General features: G+C 34.4%; 1 protein-coding gene and 1 long non-coding RNA gene across 8 annotated transcripts; one reads left to right on the forward strand and one right to left on the reverse strand.

Annotated features, from left to right (window-relative positions):
- The first annotated feature begins 9,697 nt into the window (after positions 1-9,697).
- On the forward strand, positions 9,698-10,993 carry LOC148781098 (F-box protein At5g49610-like). Its single transcript, XM_088874709.1, has one exon. The coding sequence runs from the start codon at positions 9,698-9,700 to the stop codon at positions 10,991-10,993; it is 1,296 nt and encodes a 431-aa protein (XP_088730835.1).
- A 276-nt stretch (positions 10,994-11,269) lies between these two features.
- On the reverse strand, positions 11,270-16,221 carry LOC110007191 (uncharacterized). 7 transcript variants are annotated; one of them, XR_016061690.1, is made up of 5 exons: positions 15,315-15,968; positions 14,608-14,846; positions 12,955-13,129; positions 12,163-12,256; positions 11,270-11,494 (listed from the first exon to the last, which is right to left on the reverse strand). It is a non-coding gene; the product is annotated as an uncharacterized LOC110007191 (long non-coding RNA). The 7 variants fall into 7 exon arrangements; XR_016061687.1 differs by having other exon boundaries at positions 14,636-14,846; positions 15,315-15,964; XR_016061688.1 differs by having other exon boundaries at positions 12,955-14,846; positions 15,331-16,221.
- Positions 16,222-16,668: the final 447 nt, after the last annotated feature.

A 16,668-nucleotide genomic window follows, 5' to 3' on the forward strand; every position in this document is an offset into this window, starting at 1 on the left:
TCTTTTTTTTTGTACAAATATATATCCTACCCAGTGACAAAATATGTCTTATATAGGAAATAACTTTTATATGCCAGCTCGTATATGACACAATGTGCACTCAACGACTCAATTTTAATCTGGGCTGATTGAATTGCCGCAATGGCGTGTTAGTGCTTGAATTTTAACCCTTTTTTATAAAAGGCTATAAGGTTGTAACTTTAAATAATCCAATTAAGGGGCACCTTTAAATTTTATCATAACATGTATTTTTTAGAGTAAAAAATTCTTAAGATGATCTAAAAATCTATTTTCATATCTAATTATAAAATTTTAAATTCTAAAAACGGTTAAAATTAAGTAGATTTATAAACATATGCAAATCTTGAAAATGGATGTTCTAGATAATGTGTTACAAGATGCACTATTTCATATCATACAAGATCACATAGTCATTGTTGTTTGCAACCCGAGAATTTATCACCCTTCCAATGACCGAAGAATGTGTCGCGTTCCGTACAATTTCCCGCTGTTCACATGCTCTAGGATTCTATTCTGACCCCTTGGACCAGAATTTCAAGGTATTGATGGAATTCTTGAATACGAGGTGCAGTAGGACTTGTTTGTTGAATTCGGTGACCGGACATTGGAAATTGGTTCCCGACCTGCCAGAAATCCTTTTTTCAATGTGCGATTCTTGTGCGCGCGCGGAGTATGCTATGGACTCGAGCGGGATGAAGAATTGTTTGGTGTGTATCACATGTTTGCTTTTGATATGCAACAGGAAAAATATGAGCGCATTCTACTGATTGCAAAAGCCGACCCGATCTGCTTGCGTGTGCTGAGGGAGTGGGACGGGCTTGGTTCATGGGCTCGGCAACCGCAAGGTGAGGATATGGAGACTCTGTGAAGAGAAGAAGTGGGAGGCAGTCATCAAGTTGGATGGTGTTGAAATGATATAATTCCACACCACCGCTCCCTCTTCATCGCACAGATCAGTAAAAAACGCATCGAGTTTTATCCATATGATATCACCGGAAAGCACGAGAAATGGAATCGGAGTTTCACTGGGATGCCACACGCAGTGATGGCATCTTCACTAGAATGTTTCCCTTTAAACCAACATTGTACCGCTGTAATTATTTGGGCAATTTATAATAAATTGGGTGGGTTTGCTTGTCTAATGTTATGCTTTGCTGCAGTAAAATTTTTGCATGACATTAGGTATCGGCCTTAGGCTTGGGCTTGGGCTTGGGCTTGAGCTTGAGTCGTTAGTAGCTATCGTAATGTAACACTTCCTCTCATGTTCAATTCCTACTGCACAATTACGAGAAGACAACAAAGAAAAATCATACTGTATTTAAAAACCTTGTGAGAAATTGATGCCAACTAGTGCTCCTTGATGTATCTTGATGGATCGGAGTTGCCCGTTTCGACAGGCAAAATTTCAGAAATAGGGCCATTTTTCCTCCCTATGGGACATGGGGTGGGGACTTCTTTTCACACTATTTGCTCCTTGTGGTGGTAAATTTTTTTCGTATGGGACTAATTTTCAGTGACTTTACAGACGAACCAAACGTGTGTAACTATATGTTTCATATAAAAATGTTTCATGATTCAACTTCTCATACGAACCAAACGAGCCCTTAGGAGTGAAAAGCTACTTTTGTTCAACTCTTGTATTCATGGGTGATGGATTTTCGGAACCCCAGTAGATACTTCAGCCAAATGCCCTTAGCACTGCAAACAAAAAAACATTAAAATTTTAAATTTCATTAGCAAAAAAGTACATTTTTTAACTAGACTTGTTAAGACATTCAGGTGGGCCTAAACCAAAAACTCAATTTTTGGAAAAGATGGTTTTGGAGTATGTATCATAAGTTCATGACGGACAATAACAAGCCAAGTGTTGTTACTCTTATGTAGTGGAAACAACATATATAACAAATAAATTGGGAATAAAAAAAGAAAATCAACTTAAAAACTATTGGGGTTATTTTAAAATAACGGTTTTGAGAGCTATAAGGGATATAATGGGCTTCTAAATTCAGATAATGATATGAAAATTAAATTTGCAACCTATAATCAATATAACAAGTGCTGCTTTTAAAAATAACTCCATTAGTAGTCTTAAAAAAATGTGATGCCTATCACGGATAGAAATATAATGGCCACAAGAAAAACTTTATATTGCTTGCAATCTTATAATGTAAAAATAAGAAAACCCACCAGAAAAAGTTGTTGCGACAAGAAAACCCTTCAATTGATCATCTTGTAATATATTATCTATTTGGGTCGTCCATTCACAAGATTTCAGGTGTTTATGGATCTGCCCAATTTGCACTAACCCTTTGACCTTTAACATCCAAAATACAGGGTGGAAATAGCTTTTCAGGCCATCATTGGTTTCCAGCATTGAAACTTTATCTTCTATTGTAGTTTAGTTTTTTTGATTGTTTAAGGTTGATGCTTTATATAAACCCCCTATGACTTCGAGAAAAAAAAAGGAATTCTCGGATAAACACATCTCAACTCTTAGACACCAAATCTTTCAAGTCACCTAAAACTTTCAAATATTCTAAAATACAAGCAGAGTGACTGGTAGTTTGTAAAGTTGGCTGCATGTAGAGTTCATCTCAGTTTCATCCACAGTTTGTAAAAGAAATAAAGTTGAAAAAAGAAAAATACTTTCTAGTAAAAGAAATGCACCTCAATTATAGATCATACCTGTTACTAAGTTGAAATATAGGTTAAGCGAGCCCGAAAAATACGTAATTCATATGTTCTAAGCTCTAGAATTGCTTTGGTTCTCATAAACAAAAACCGCTGATCAATCAAATTTCATAACCAATAAAAAATTTACAAAAAACCTCAGAGAATCAGTTATGATTTGTAAAATTTTCCATAGTTTTGAGAGTAAAATTTGTGTTGAAAGTGGAGAAAAAAATGAATGTATAGAAACTTTTTCCAATATTTCCTAAACGAGTTGTATTAAAGGATGAAGGTGGGCAAGATTGTCTTCTTTAAGGTTATACATATCTTTAGTTTGATTGTTAATATAAACTATTTTGAGGGAAAAGTTTATATAGAGCCGAGGCTTTAAACAATCAAATTAGAGCCTACCTCAAAAATTTTACTAGAAGATGTTGTTTTGATGCCCAAATATCCTCTAATTGATCATCTCAACATCAAGATGCACGGACATGAGAAAAAAAAATAGATTCCAAGTTTTGGAAATAATGTATTTTATAACGCATTTTTGGACCGTCAATTTTCAAGTTTTCATAGATCTGCCGATCTACACTATGTTTGAAGCTTTAAACTTTATTCTATCACAAATATTTCTAGTATTGAAACTATATTTCTCGATACTATTTGAATGTAGGGTCTAATTTGATTATTTAGAGCCTACACTCTATACAAATTGCACCCCTATTTTAATATGGAAAAGTCCTTCATGAGTAAGCGGTGCAAGAGACGGGTGACTCACCGACGCCCATCTTTAAGATGGACGTTGTAAAAAAAACTAGCAAGGTTTATATGGTGTAATTTTTTTTCAAAAAAATTACAATTTAAATATAAAATTTTTTTATTTATGTTCGTGATCATCTTAATTTTGTTCATGAATACCTAAAATTTTAGATTAAAAATCTATTTCTAAGATGGTTTAAGGGGCGGTGTACATATGTATAGTATGAGTCGGCTGACTCATAGGAACCAATCCTTTTAATAAACTATCCTAAAGGATGGCATAGATACCTTAATTTTCAAATTTCAGATACTTAATCTATTCCCCCTTCAAAATGGACTCTAGACCATCTGTTTGATGGTTGATCTATGTAAGGTTTTAAGATATCAAAATACTTTGTTTTCTTCTTTGAAATTGTTTCTAAGGTGAATCAAATATGAAATGCAATGACCATATTCCTAAAACAATTCCTTGACTTTAGTTCCCATTTTTTTTTTTTTGCCCCCCTTTTTTCTAAGAGTTTGCAATGAAATGACATCGATTGTTAGCAAGTTCACAATACAATATATGAAGGAAAGTTTATTTTTCCACTTTATCTCTTTTTTTTTCACAGAAATTTTTTATTATTTACCAAAATATTGGTTTGAAATATTCTTTTTTTCTTTTAAAAAAAAAAAATGATTTATTTGATTTATTTTTTGAAAAAACCAAATAAGTTGGACTTAGCAAGTCCATAGGACAAACCAATCTTTGTTTCTCAAATTTTTATATTTGGTTTTCCTAAGAAGTTTTTCACCACAGAATCAAGGGGAAAAATATTTTTCCATATACTCTTCAATAGAAAGAGAGAAATTAGATTGTTATGCCGCAACTCCAGGATAAATAAGCAAGTGTAGTAGTTGTGTTTTCTTTACATTGGGGACATTTTTAATTCAAATTACTTTTTACCAAAACCTTTGGAAAAATTGATTTTTAAATTTCATGTCTTTAGTTTGACATACGAAAATATCACCTTGTGCTCTTTTTTAGCCTTACACTTGAACTAGCTTGCACCTCCTAACAAATGTTGTATTTGGTCTGTATTGCATATGACTAGCAAACATAAGTCTACTCTCTCTCATCTTATCATCTATTTGAGCCACTCAAAACTTATCCCGAATGTATTTATTTTAAATTCTATCATTTCTTGTCTTGCCATTCGTCCATCTCAACATCATCATCACAGCTACACTCATCCTATGGGTATGTTATTTTTTGACAGCCCAATATTTTGCCCTATAAAGCAAAGGTAGTCTCACAGTTGTTCAATATAATATTATAACACATTATAATAGAATTTCATATTATCATATAATATTATTATACTATATAAAATTATATTATAATATTATAACTACTATATATATATATATATATATATATATATATATATATATATATATATATATATATATATATATATATATATATATATATGAAAAATACTATGCAATGCCTATAGGAAAAAATGAACAGTGATTTCTCCTACCTTCATCACCGTCCAAAGTTCATCGCACAGTCACGATTGTCCGGTGGTGTTTCATTTTTTATTTTTTTTCTACAAATCGGAATAACCTGAAATTTAAAACGTATGTTCATAAAAAATAGGCGAATCTACGAAAAGTATCAAAAAAATATTTTATATGACATAAATTGACCAAAATACCTCCGAAAAATTTTGGGAGTATTTTGATCAATTGTTATTTCACGAATTTAATTTTTTTATTTTTTTATTAGATGAGCCTCACTAAGATGTATACACGCTCCAAATTTTAGATCATTCCGATTTATAGAAAAAAAAATGAAAAATGAAAAATAAAACACTACTTGACAATCGTGACCGTACGATAAACTTTAGACGGTCACAACCTTAATTTGTATTTTAATTCTAATTTTTTTCTACAAATCCAAATAACTTGAAATTTTAGAAGTGTGATATTAAAAAGTAGGATAATATAATAAAAATATCAAAAAAAATAATTTACAACAAATAAATTGACCAAAATACACCTAAAATGTTTCGGTGGTATTTTGATCAATTTATTTATTACGAATTATTTTTGAAATATTTTTATTAGGTGTGCGTTGATGAAAAGAATGGACACTTAAAATTTCAAGTTATTTCGATTTGTATAAAAATAGTAAATTCAGACACGAAATGAAGTTGTGACCATCAGATCGGCCCAAATTCAATCTAGTCCGTTGGACGCATATGAGCTAGTGGGCTAATCTCAGCTTTTTCCATATATATATATATATATATATATATATATATATATATATATATATATATATATATATATATATATATATATGTATATTACGCCCACTAGCTGACTGCTACAGTAAACGCCAATGGCCCAGATTGAATCTGGACCGATCGGACGATCATGATCTTTTTTCGTATTTCAATTTTAATTTTTTTTATATAAATCCAAATCACTTGAAATTTTAGGTGTATATTCTTCTCATCAAGGCATGCTTAATAAAAATATAAAAAAAAAATCCGCAAAAATTAAATTGACTAAAATACCCCCGAAACTTTACAGGGGTATATTGGTCAATGTTTTTTCATGTAAAATATTTTATATATATTTTTCTAAGATTCATATAATTTTTATGTACACACGTTCCAAATTTCAGATCAATCCGATTTGTAAAAAAAAAAAAAATTAAAATTCAAATACTACCGGATAATCAAGATCATCAAATCGGCCCAGATTCAATCTGGGCCGTTGGCGTTTGCTGTAGCAGTATGCCCTTGGGCTGACAGGATCTTTTCCTTATATATATATACATATAAGGTTGCAACTTTAAAATGTTGAATTACAGATGCACCTAAAAAATCAATTGGAAAAGCTTGTTTTAATGTTTAAAAAATCTCTAATTGATTATCTCGACATCGAGATGTATAAATATGAAAAAAAAAAGATTTTGAGTCCCATAAATAGTGCATCTTGCAATACATTATCTAGACCGTTTATTTTCAAGATTTTCATATGTTTATAGATCGACTTCATTTTAACCATTTTTGGACATTAAAATTTTATAATTAGATATGAAAATAGATTTTGAGATAATCGTAAGAATTTGTTTCACCAAAATTACATGTTATGATGAAATTTGGAAATGCGCCTTAATTGTATTGTTTAAGGTTGCAACCTTATAGAAACCACACCTATATATATATATATATATATATAGAGGAGACACGTCTCCCCGGCAATCTAAATAGTGGACGGGCATCTTCCAAGTCTCTTACCAGATCTTATCCAAACAGCAGACATCTATATTCCAGGAAATATTAACTCGAGGAAGTACCAATTCCAAGAGTGGCATCTCCCTAAGATACCCATTTCCAAGGAACCAAACACGACCTAAGAGTAAAACACGAAGTATTCAATAGATAAGCTTAAGGGTGGCAATGGACCTAGACCCGACCTAGGACCCGTTGGGTATACCCGAATATGTCTAGGTATAGGTCCAACATTTGGATCCGACAGATTGGGTCCAAGTCCAAAACCTAGACTCGAACACTATTCAGGTCCGGTTCCGAGTTCGATTGGACCCGACCCGTACCTGTAAACTGCTGGAGATAAAATACTTCAAGCCCGATTCGCTTGGGTATATAAAGGATCATATACAATAAGAATTCATAATCATCTTAAAGCTATTAAATGACAAATAAGATGACTTGAAATCTAACAGTGGGTTGTGACCATGTTGCCAATAATTTGGGTATATGATGGTAAAAAGTTGGCAAAAAAAAAAAAAAAAGGAAGCTCAAGGTGATGGTGGCAATAGACCCAACCACACCCGGAACCCAACAGGATAGACCCATGACCTGACGAGTACGGGTATGGGTCCAACTTTGGGACCCGACAGGTCGGGTCCGAATCCAAAACCTGAACCTATATACATTCGGGTCCAGGTCCAACTAGACCCAACCCATACCTGACCCGATGCCACCCCGGGATAAGCTTACTATTAATTTAGATAAGCTCACCATTAATTCCACCATTAAGAGTATTAAACAAAGCATTCATCTAGATAAACACACATTTAATTGCAGAATTAAGAGTAAAACAGGAAGTATTAGACATATTGCTTAGCGTGGTACCCCATAAAAAGCATAGATAGGGAATATTATCTTTCTTTCCCTCCAATTTCTCTAGCCATATTCTCTCTCTCTCTCTAACCCCATATCCAATCTCTCTCCTGTTGACCTTTCTCTTGCCCATTTCCACCCCCTCTCCAACCCAATGAAAAATATTAACCCATAAATAGAAAACCCTACAAAGCCTTCCAACTGAAAATATCTCCCCCTCCTATAATTAGCCAATGAGTTATGACAATATGAAGAAAAAATAACAGGTGCCATTAGCTAGCAGAATTTAAATTTTTAACAGCTACTTTTTCAAAATATTATGTGTGATTGATATATGGTGATAAGGATTTCCTCAAAAAAATAATGACCCCTTAAATGGTGGAGAATCTCTCTTTCTCTCCCTCCATTGTTACACATTGTGGGCATGCACCCAAAAACACTGTCCATAACTACAAATGTCCAAACCATGACATTAATACATATATGTTAGTCCTTATCCCCAATTATAAGGAAAATAAGCCACATAATTTTGGGGTATCTCTTTTAGAAGACTATTCTGAGATAAACAGTCTCATAAATCTGTCCATATCCATATTATTTGATTTTCCATTCTTAACTTTGGCTTATAAATGAGCAGTAAGGATACTAAATATGTATACAGCAAAAAAATTCATGTTAAATGTAGCCTACAAACAATGTATTACATGTACCTGTTAGAATGTTTGGGATGAACCATTATTTTTATCAAGCGGTTTAGTTGAAGATCCTGGAGGACCATTGACAATAGGTGTCTGATTTTATTTATATTCTACATGTATCACAGAACACAATCCTTAATATTCATGAGTGGGAAAACCACAAACAATCTTAAGAAAAACAGGATAAAAAAACCCGCAAAAACCTATGAATCTTGCAATTGTTTTCACCCCATGAATCTTGCAAGTTTAAAGAAAAATGTGAACAGAAACAGTTGCAAAAGCCTTAACGACAAAAGTGGCAATTGGCGGTTACAATGTTGGCATTGCCACTTAGAGGGTCATATTTAAAATAGTGGCAGGGACGCGGTAATAACATGTGACAGCTGCATTGAGTCACAGCATATGGTGTACTGCTGCTGGACCACACTATATACTTGCTCTGGCAAAGTAGTATCTTAAGATGAGTTTTTTTGTTGAATGTTATTAAGGTTACCCAGTGAGTGAAAATGGAAATAATTTCAAAACACTGAGGCTAAACAAAGACCATCTAGATGGTCTTTGTTTAGTCTAAGGACATTGTTTTGTCGGCACATGCCGAGTGTGCATGATAGATTTCTTTTTTTGAGGTTGACACCAGCTAGATTGAGGAGCTTACATCCCCAAAACTCGGGATCGTAAATATATTCGTAGCCAGAATTTACCCGAGGTAGTGAATGGATGATATGTTCCCCCACTAGCATGTAATTTTTGAACAAAATCATATTTCTATTCCCCCACATTATTATATGCTCCATTTGGATGGCCCAATGGTTCTATTGTGGTATGTGGTTATTTGGGAATATGTGTAAAACATTTTTGGAAAAATTGAGAGCCAATTATGAATAATAATAAAATGTTTATCAATCAAACTTTGTCTCAAACTTCAGAGTTTAATTAGGTTCTTGCACATGAAAATTGCTGGTATTGCATTTCAAACCAAGGATTTAAGTTCCATAATTCATAGGCAAAGCCATGTGTGGTGTCTATCTTTTATGTCTAAAACAAAAAAAAATTAGCTCTTTATTTTTCTGTTATCTTACACCTTTTTTGTGCAGTGAAGTCCAAAACTTCATTTTTGGTGTTCCACCATTTAAACCAGCTAGAGGGCGGGAAGCAAGCCTCATAGAGGGACCAACTTTCCAGAGGGCGGTTTTTAACTATCTTTGGCCTGAGCATCTTGGGGACCCTCCCCTTCTCTCCATCTTAATTCAAAATGACCAAAAAAAGAAAATGCATGCAAAAAGCTATGGCTGCCACTCTCTATAAACAGGGCCTCCTCTCTGCATGCTCATCTCAAGCTCTCCCCCATCTCTCCTTCACCCCTGCTCCTAAGTTTCTTTAGAGAGTCTCTCTGTCTTTCGAAGTATGTCTTCCATTACAGCAACTCCTATCTCTCTTGATATGGCAAAAAAAGTAAGCTCAAGAAAGAGAAAGCAACCACATGATGATTCTTCCGCCAACATAGAGCCCCGTGCCCCTCGTACTCGCAGTGAAGTGAGGACTCACCGTGCAGCATGGATTGCCAATGCCTCACTCGTTATGGACGCGGTGGTTCAACCACTCCCAGAACTCCCTAATGATCCTATTCTCAAGATTCTAATGGGACTCTCTGCTGAAGATATTTGTCGGTTCAAAATTGTGTGCAAGACATGGGGAGAGAATCTTTCCTCCTCAGACTTTGCTGAGAAGCATCATCTCTCACTTAAGATGCCTTCGGAAACATTTGCCATCGTGTCACTATCCGTTGGCAGCTTTTTTCTTCGTGCCGCCAATGTACCTCATGCAAAAGTACCGCTAAGAAAAATAGATTTACCCAGAATACAAGAGGGCGTAAAGCAATTCCTTTGCAGTCAAGGTATGTTCTGCTACGGGACTGACGATGATAGCAAAGATGTTATTGTTTGCAACCCGATCAGCCAAGAACACATCGTCGTACCAAGAATTCCAACTCTTGAATATGATATTCAGGGGTTTTATTTTGACCCTATTAGCTATAACTTCAAGGTTATCGTATGGTGCTGGCATGCGGTTTTTATGACCAGATGGCTGTGCATGTTCAGCTCAGAGACCGGAGTTTGGAAAACAGTCACCCCAGGCCTGTGGGGCTTGGTATACCCAGGGCGGTTCTTGTCTGTGGGTAACATTTTGTACCAAATGGAGGAGCACAATGTGCTCTCCTTCAACATGGAAAACGAAGAATTCAGAATTATTCCGATGCCTTATGGGATCTTGGGATATTCATGCAGCTTATTAGAGTGGCAAGGACGGCTGTGCCTTGTTCATGGAGTAAAAAGGGGCGAATTGATAGTCTGGGGACTGGGTGAGACAACTTGGGAGAAACTTACAAGTTTGTATCTAGACCGAAAATTCTATCGTAAAGAAAGATATCCGCACACTTGTAATTTGGGCATAGTCGGGCACAACGAATCTCTATTTATTGCCCGAGTTGTGCGGAATAGTATTGAAGTCTCTTCATTCGATACTGAAGGAAACACAAGGGACATTAATTGGAAATTCCAATGGAACGACAACCTTTGTGATAATTCTGTACTCAGAATTTATCCCTTTACACCAACACTGTTACAGTGCAAGACGATAGTTGCCAAGCTGCCCTGGAAATCACCAGAAGTCGGCCTGCTCCTCCCACCAGCAGTTGACTAGTGGGCTTAAGTGAATGCTGCTGTCCTCTGTTGATCAGAGATTGTCTTAGGTTCTCTTCTTCCTTTTTTGTGTGTGTGCTTTCCTTTTTGATGCAGACCAGACCATTTTAGTTACAATTTGGCCATGATTGGAGACTTTAAGATTTGTGTTGGTATAAACATTGAGTCTTTCAATAGAATGCCCATATGTTGTGTGTTTTGATGTTAGAAATTCCCTATGAATTCATGCTCCTTATAACCAAAGAAAGTAGAGCACTCCATTTGTTGTTGGCCTTAGTTTCATGGATGAAAATTGAAATATGAGCTTTAATCTGTTTGAAGATTGTTGAGCACCAAACGGCATCTATGGCACTTCACAATTGAAATCTTGTTTTCTTTATAGTACCTGGGTAATGTTACAATCGATTGATGAAATCACCTGTTGATTTGCTGGTACTTGATTGATTCATATGGTTAACTTGATTTGCTTACCATTGCCCCCTCTCTCCATGCTTGCTCCTTCCTGCAATTCAATGGTTATGTGGATGAGCATTTGAATAATTCACCATTGTAATTTGGTCTTCTTCATTCATTGACAAATGACTGTCCATTTATGGACGATTAGTAATGGAGAATTCACCTGTGCATATAATATGAGATTTATTTGCATTTCAATAAGGTGGTGTCTTGTAGATTATGCAAAATACAGCTGCAAATCTATCTACTGTTGACACCCACATTTTTGGTATCTTTATGTGAGTCCCCTACATCAGATGCACACACTTTTTTATGCTAGGTTTGGAACATGTTCAGACCTCATTCTAAACTGTCAATTATTTAGGCAATGATACTAAGCGAAAACTAGATAAATAATTTTAGTTACCGTATGGTTTTCTAGGGATTAAGTTAAACTTCATAGTAATGATCATGAGGAAAAATGGAAGATGTATATTTCAGTGTAGGAAGTTTGTATAGGTTGATAGCTGGAGTATAACAAAATGCTGTTCTCATTTTAAGAATTGCAAGACAAAAACTTGGTGGCAAAGTTTCCCTTTCTCACCCCACACCAATCACTTTACTTAGCTCAATAGTACTCTCTAATTTTTCATAGGTGCTGTTTTATCTTACTGCATTTACCAATCAGTCTTGCTATTCACTAAAAAGAGATATCTTGGATGATTGTTGTCTGACCTTGTTAGAGTTCCTCTTAAGAACTTAGTGCCTTTGGGCCCGTGTTTTTGGTTGAGGTTGCTGTTGAGTTGATATTTCCCATCATGCGAACTTGCTGCAAGGATGGGGACTTAAGCTGGTGAGCAAAGCATTAGAGAAGGAATTTATGACGTTCATTTATTTAGTATTGGAGCACCTTCCATTGGTTTGTTTAATCAATTGTGACATCTATGTTGGTTGTCTTCCTTTGCCCCATCCTATTATACGAACTAGAGTATCCTGCCCAAGGTTCTAGATTGAATGGAGTGCACCTATGGAATTTGTTTGGATAGTTATTTCGATAGTTAACCAATATCTATCTGGTCTCAGATGTAGAAAAGGCCAAGTATGGAAGGACAGCATCCCCCCTACCTGAGAGGTACTGTTCTGATTATGATGCAACAGTTCAAATTTTTTCGTGATAAGAGTGAGAGATTTTATGAATCCTGAAATGTTCAAAATTATATTCTCTTTCATTAATTTTTCTGTTATTGCATAGTACGATTACATGGGTCTGAGTATTCTTGTGACGCTCGTGCTCTCGAATCTGGGCTTATTCTCGTTCCCAAGCCTATTCCTACACCAATAATTTTAAAAATTGGTGACCTTCCCCTACCCCTCCTTTTTCATTTCTTAATCTCACTCTTTGCAACTGTTTGATAAGGGACAAGTATATACATTCCAAATCACGGCCTGAATCATAACAAAAGTAGAAAATACCAAATTTATTCCTTAACAGAAATAGAAAATAGAATAACAGCATCTCTCACTAACCAAAGCATTTTTTGAAAATCTATGCTTGCATAGCTGGTCCACACTGGATCTTTGGATCCTCCTCATTGAGCTACCCCAAGAATATGTATAATAGTGACTATTTCTTTGCCCCTGGGTGACATTACGGCCTTCGGAGGTTGCAGTCTTTCAAGACTGAACTGCACCAATACAGTCCCTGTGGGAAAACAGGTGGATGCCACGCATTTGAATGGAAAATGACATAAAACTGTCCAACTATCATCAATAACATTCGCAGTCACTTAACTAAAATGATTAGAAATTCTAATCTATTATTTCACCAAGCAGTTAACAAAGAACAACGATCAGATATCAGAAATCATTATCTATCCATGATAGTTGACAAAGTATTATAAAAAGCTACCTCCAAGTTATTCTATTAAATATGAATAAAATATGTATAGAACTTATTCATCACTGAAAACACTAAAAGGAAAATGGTGCAGAAAATCAGACTGGTCTTTAGTAGTTGCATAATACATGTTCTTTGGAGTTTGGACTAGTGGTAGAGACTTGGTTTCTAAGCTGGTGATCAAGGGTTCAACCATTGAAGTTCGTCCCTAGAGCAAACCAATCGAAGCCATATTTTTTCATCCTGGGTTTCAATTTCACTGCTAATCTTCCTAAGAAAAGAGTACTTGCCTGGTATAATGATCTTTGAGAGACTAACATAACCTATTAAAGCATTAAAAGAACCATTATGATGTTTCTGTGACGATTTCGAAAGGAAAAAGTAAGTAATAAATATTGGGTATTTGGAAGAAAACCCCAGAAAATTATATAATCCAAAATTTCACAAGTCCAAAGGTAGGGAATTGATGTTTAACTCATTGTTATCACCCAAACGATTGACCAGTCAATGATGCAAAGTACTGGCGTTTATGTCTTTTATTGTTCTAAAATATGTGTGTTTTTCAATTTTACTTTATAAATTCTCCTTGTAACTCTAAAAAAAAGTTCATCAGTGAATATGCAGTCATCTCAGTCAGAAATCATCTTTTGTTGGTAATCTGTAGCCCACTATACAGTGGGGTTTTAAGATTTATGTATTTTTTATATCATTAACTATCTATGTCCTTAATTAGAATTAAACATTATATGGAAAAAGTTTATATAAGGATGCTACCTTATACTACGGATGCCCCTCAAAAATCTATCGGAAAAGGAAGTTTTAATATTGAAAAACCCTTTGATTGATCATCTCGACATCGAGATGTATGATAAATAGTGCATTTTACAACATATTATCTACGCTGTCTATTTTCAAGATTTTCATATGTTTATAGATCTATTTGATTTTAACTATTTTTGAAATTTAAAATTTTATAATTAGATATAAAAATTAAATTTTGAGATAATCTTAAGAACATCTTACCTCAAAATTATATACCACGATAAAATTTGAAGGTGCGCCTTACCTCTACACCTACGGATGCATCCGTAGGCAAAACTGCACCCTTCTATGAAATGAAATAACTCTAGCAAACACTAGATGACATAAATCCTCATAGTACTTTTTATTATCTATCCATTGACTAAAGCTCAAACTAAAAAAACAACGATGAAGATGAACTGACATATTTAGTGAAAAATGTCATGGTTAGTGATCTTTTTGGTTCACATGAAAGCAGACACCTTGTAACTGTTTTCATATGAAACCTACAATACACATATTCGGCTCGCACAAAATATGGTGAAAATGCATCCCATTGGTGTGCAGCAACTTCCTGTGATCCCAATTCCCAGCAGATAATAGGTGTGCAGCAACTTCCTGTGATCCCAATTCCCAGCAGAACCGTTTTCCGATGGATGTTAACGAGGAAACTGGTAGCCGAACTGCCGACAGAACCGGTCGAGATGGACTTCATCAGGCACTGATAACACCAGTCATAAAATGAAAAAACTAGAAAAACAAACAGAGAAATCCATGGAAACAGGAAAAATAGAAAAAAAAAAAAAAAAAAGGAAAATTTCAGAAAACTTATTAGAAACAAAAAGTATGGGCTATTTTTCATATCTAAACATTTCTCATAGTTCCATTTAATTGATAAAGAATAAATAATAATAATAATAATAATAATAACAACAAATAAAAGCAAAAAACAGAAAGAACCTAACATTCAACTACTAAAAATGCTGCAACCAAAAAAGCCAAAAACCTACAACCACATACTTATTCAAGCGAAAAACTCTTCTAAATTTAATAGAGAAAACAATCTATTGCATTGATCTGAAAATTAAAAATATCATTTCTAGCAGAAAGCCCAAAAATTTATTTTTTATTTTTTCCTAAATATATATATATAAAAAAAAGAATAATAATGGGGCTTGAGATTGGGTACCGCGAATCAAATGTACCGCTATCAGTAGAGCGAATCAATCAAGTGGGGTTCTCTAAGCTAATCGATTCAAAGCATACTAAATCAATCCAGTGGGGTTCTTTCTAAGCTAATAATGTGTTGCAAGATGCCTTATTTGTGGGACTCAAAATCTTTTTTTTTTTTTTTTTTTCCGTATTCATACATCTCGATCCGAACAATTATAGCGTTTTTCAACATTTAAACAATATTTTCCAATGAATTTTTGAAGTACATTTTGAACAATAAATTTTTTTTGTTGATTTAAGGTGTCTCTTTTCTCGTTTGAATGTAGAGCATGTATACTACACTCCCTGGGAGCATATTATTGCGCATCTACTCCCTTGCACAAAATACTTATTTAAGAAGATTATTTTAGCTTAAACTTTTGGGAACCGCATAAAAATTACTAAATCATTATCTTTACAATAAAAAAAACTGAATTTTGAGTTTTGTAGCACTAATTCACGAGCCTTTATTCAATCATGAGGCATTATTTTTTTCTAGTACATAGACAATTTATTTCGATTTTTTTTGGAAATAAACTCTATATTTTCCTAAACTCACCCATACACACTTTTTGACTTTTTACGTTATTGTAACCAAAATAGCCTTTACAGTAACCCTATAACCGTGAATGAATTACGGTAGACTCAATGTCGTGATGGTACTTATGCTTTGAGGCATCACAACACTTAAAAATGTTATGATGCCCATGAGAGGTATCAAGGCACTTAAAATCCTGTGATGGCCATGAGATGTATCTTGACACTTAAAATGTTGTGATGACCATGAGAAGTGTCATGACACTTAAAATGTTGTGATGATAATGAGAGGTATCACGATACTTAAAATGCCATGATGCTTAGAACATTAAGACCACCATGGTGCTTGGAACATTAAGACCATCATGGCCCAGAGTCTACCATGATACCTTCATGGTCATACGAATACTGTGAAGGTTATTTTAATCAAAATAACGTGACAAATGAAAAAAAAAGAAAAAGGTATGGATGAATTTTAAAAAATCATACTTTTTTCTAATAAGCCAATGGTTTTGATAATTTCCCCTTTTTTTAGATTATGAGTTGTAAAATTACATCCCCAAAATTTGAATTCTAAAAATATTCGTAGCATATATTATGCCCAAGGGAGTATATAGTATATGCACTTGGTACCATGGTAGATACGACTACTGGTGCGGTTTACTTTAATTTATATCATGATTTTTTTTGGGTAAGTTGATTTATATCATGATTAGGTTAGCCAATTTACCTACTACAAAATGTATATGGCTTGATTTCCTAAGGATACAAGTTATGTGCATTTATACAGCGTT

This window comes from Amborella trichopoda, chromosome 8 (genome assembly GCF_054954075.1).
Source record: "Amborella trichopoda isolate Santa Cruz 75 chromosome 8, AtrichopodaSantaCruz75HAP2 v2.0, whole genome shotgun sequence".
Lineage (NCBI taxonomy): Eukaryota > Viridiplantae > Streptophyta > Magnoliopsida > Amborellales > Amborellaceae > Amborella > Amborella trichopoda.

Bases quoted from the DNA above. Each gene is read 5' to 3' on its own strand.
- LOC148781098 (XM_088874709.1), top strand. From the start codon at position 9,698: ATGTCTTCCATTACAGCAACTCCTATCTCTCTTGATATGGCAAAAAAA.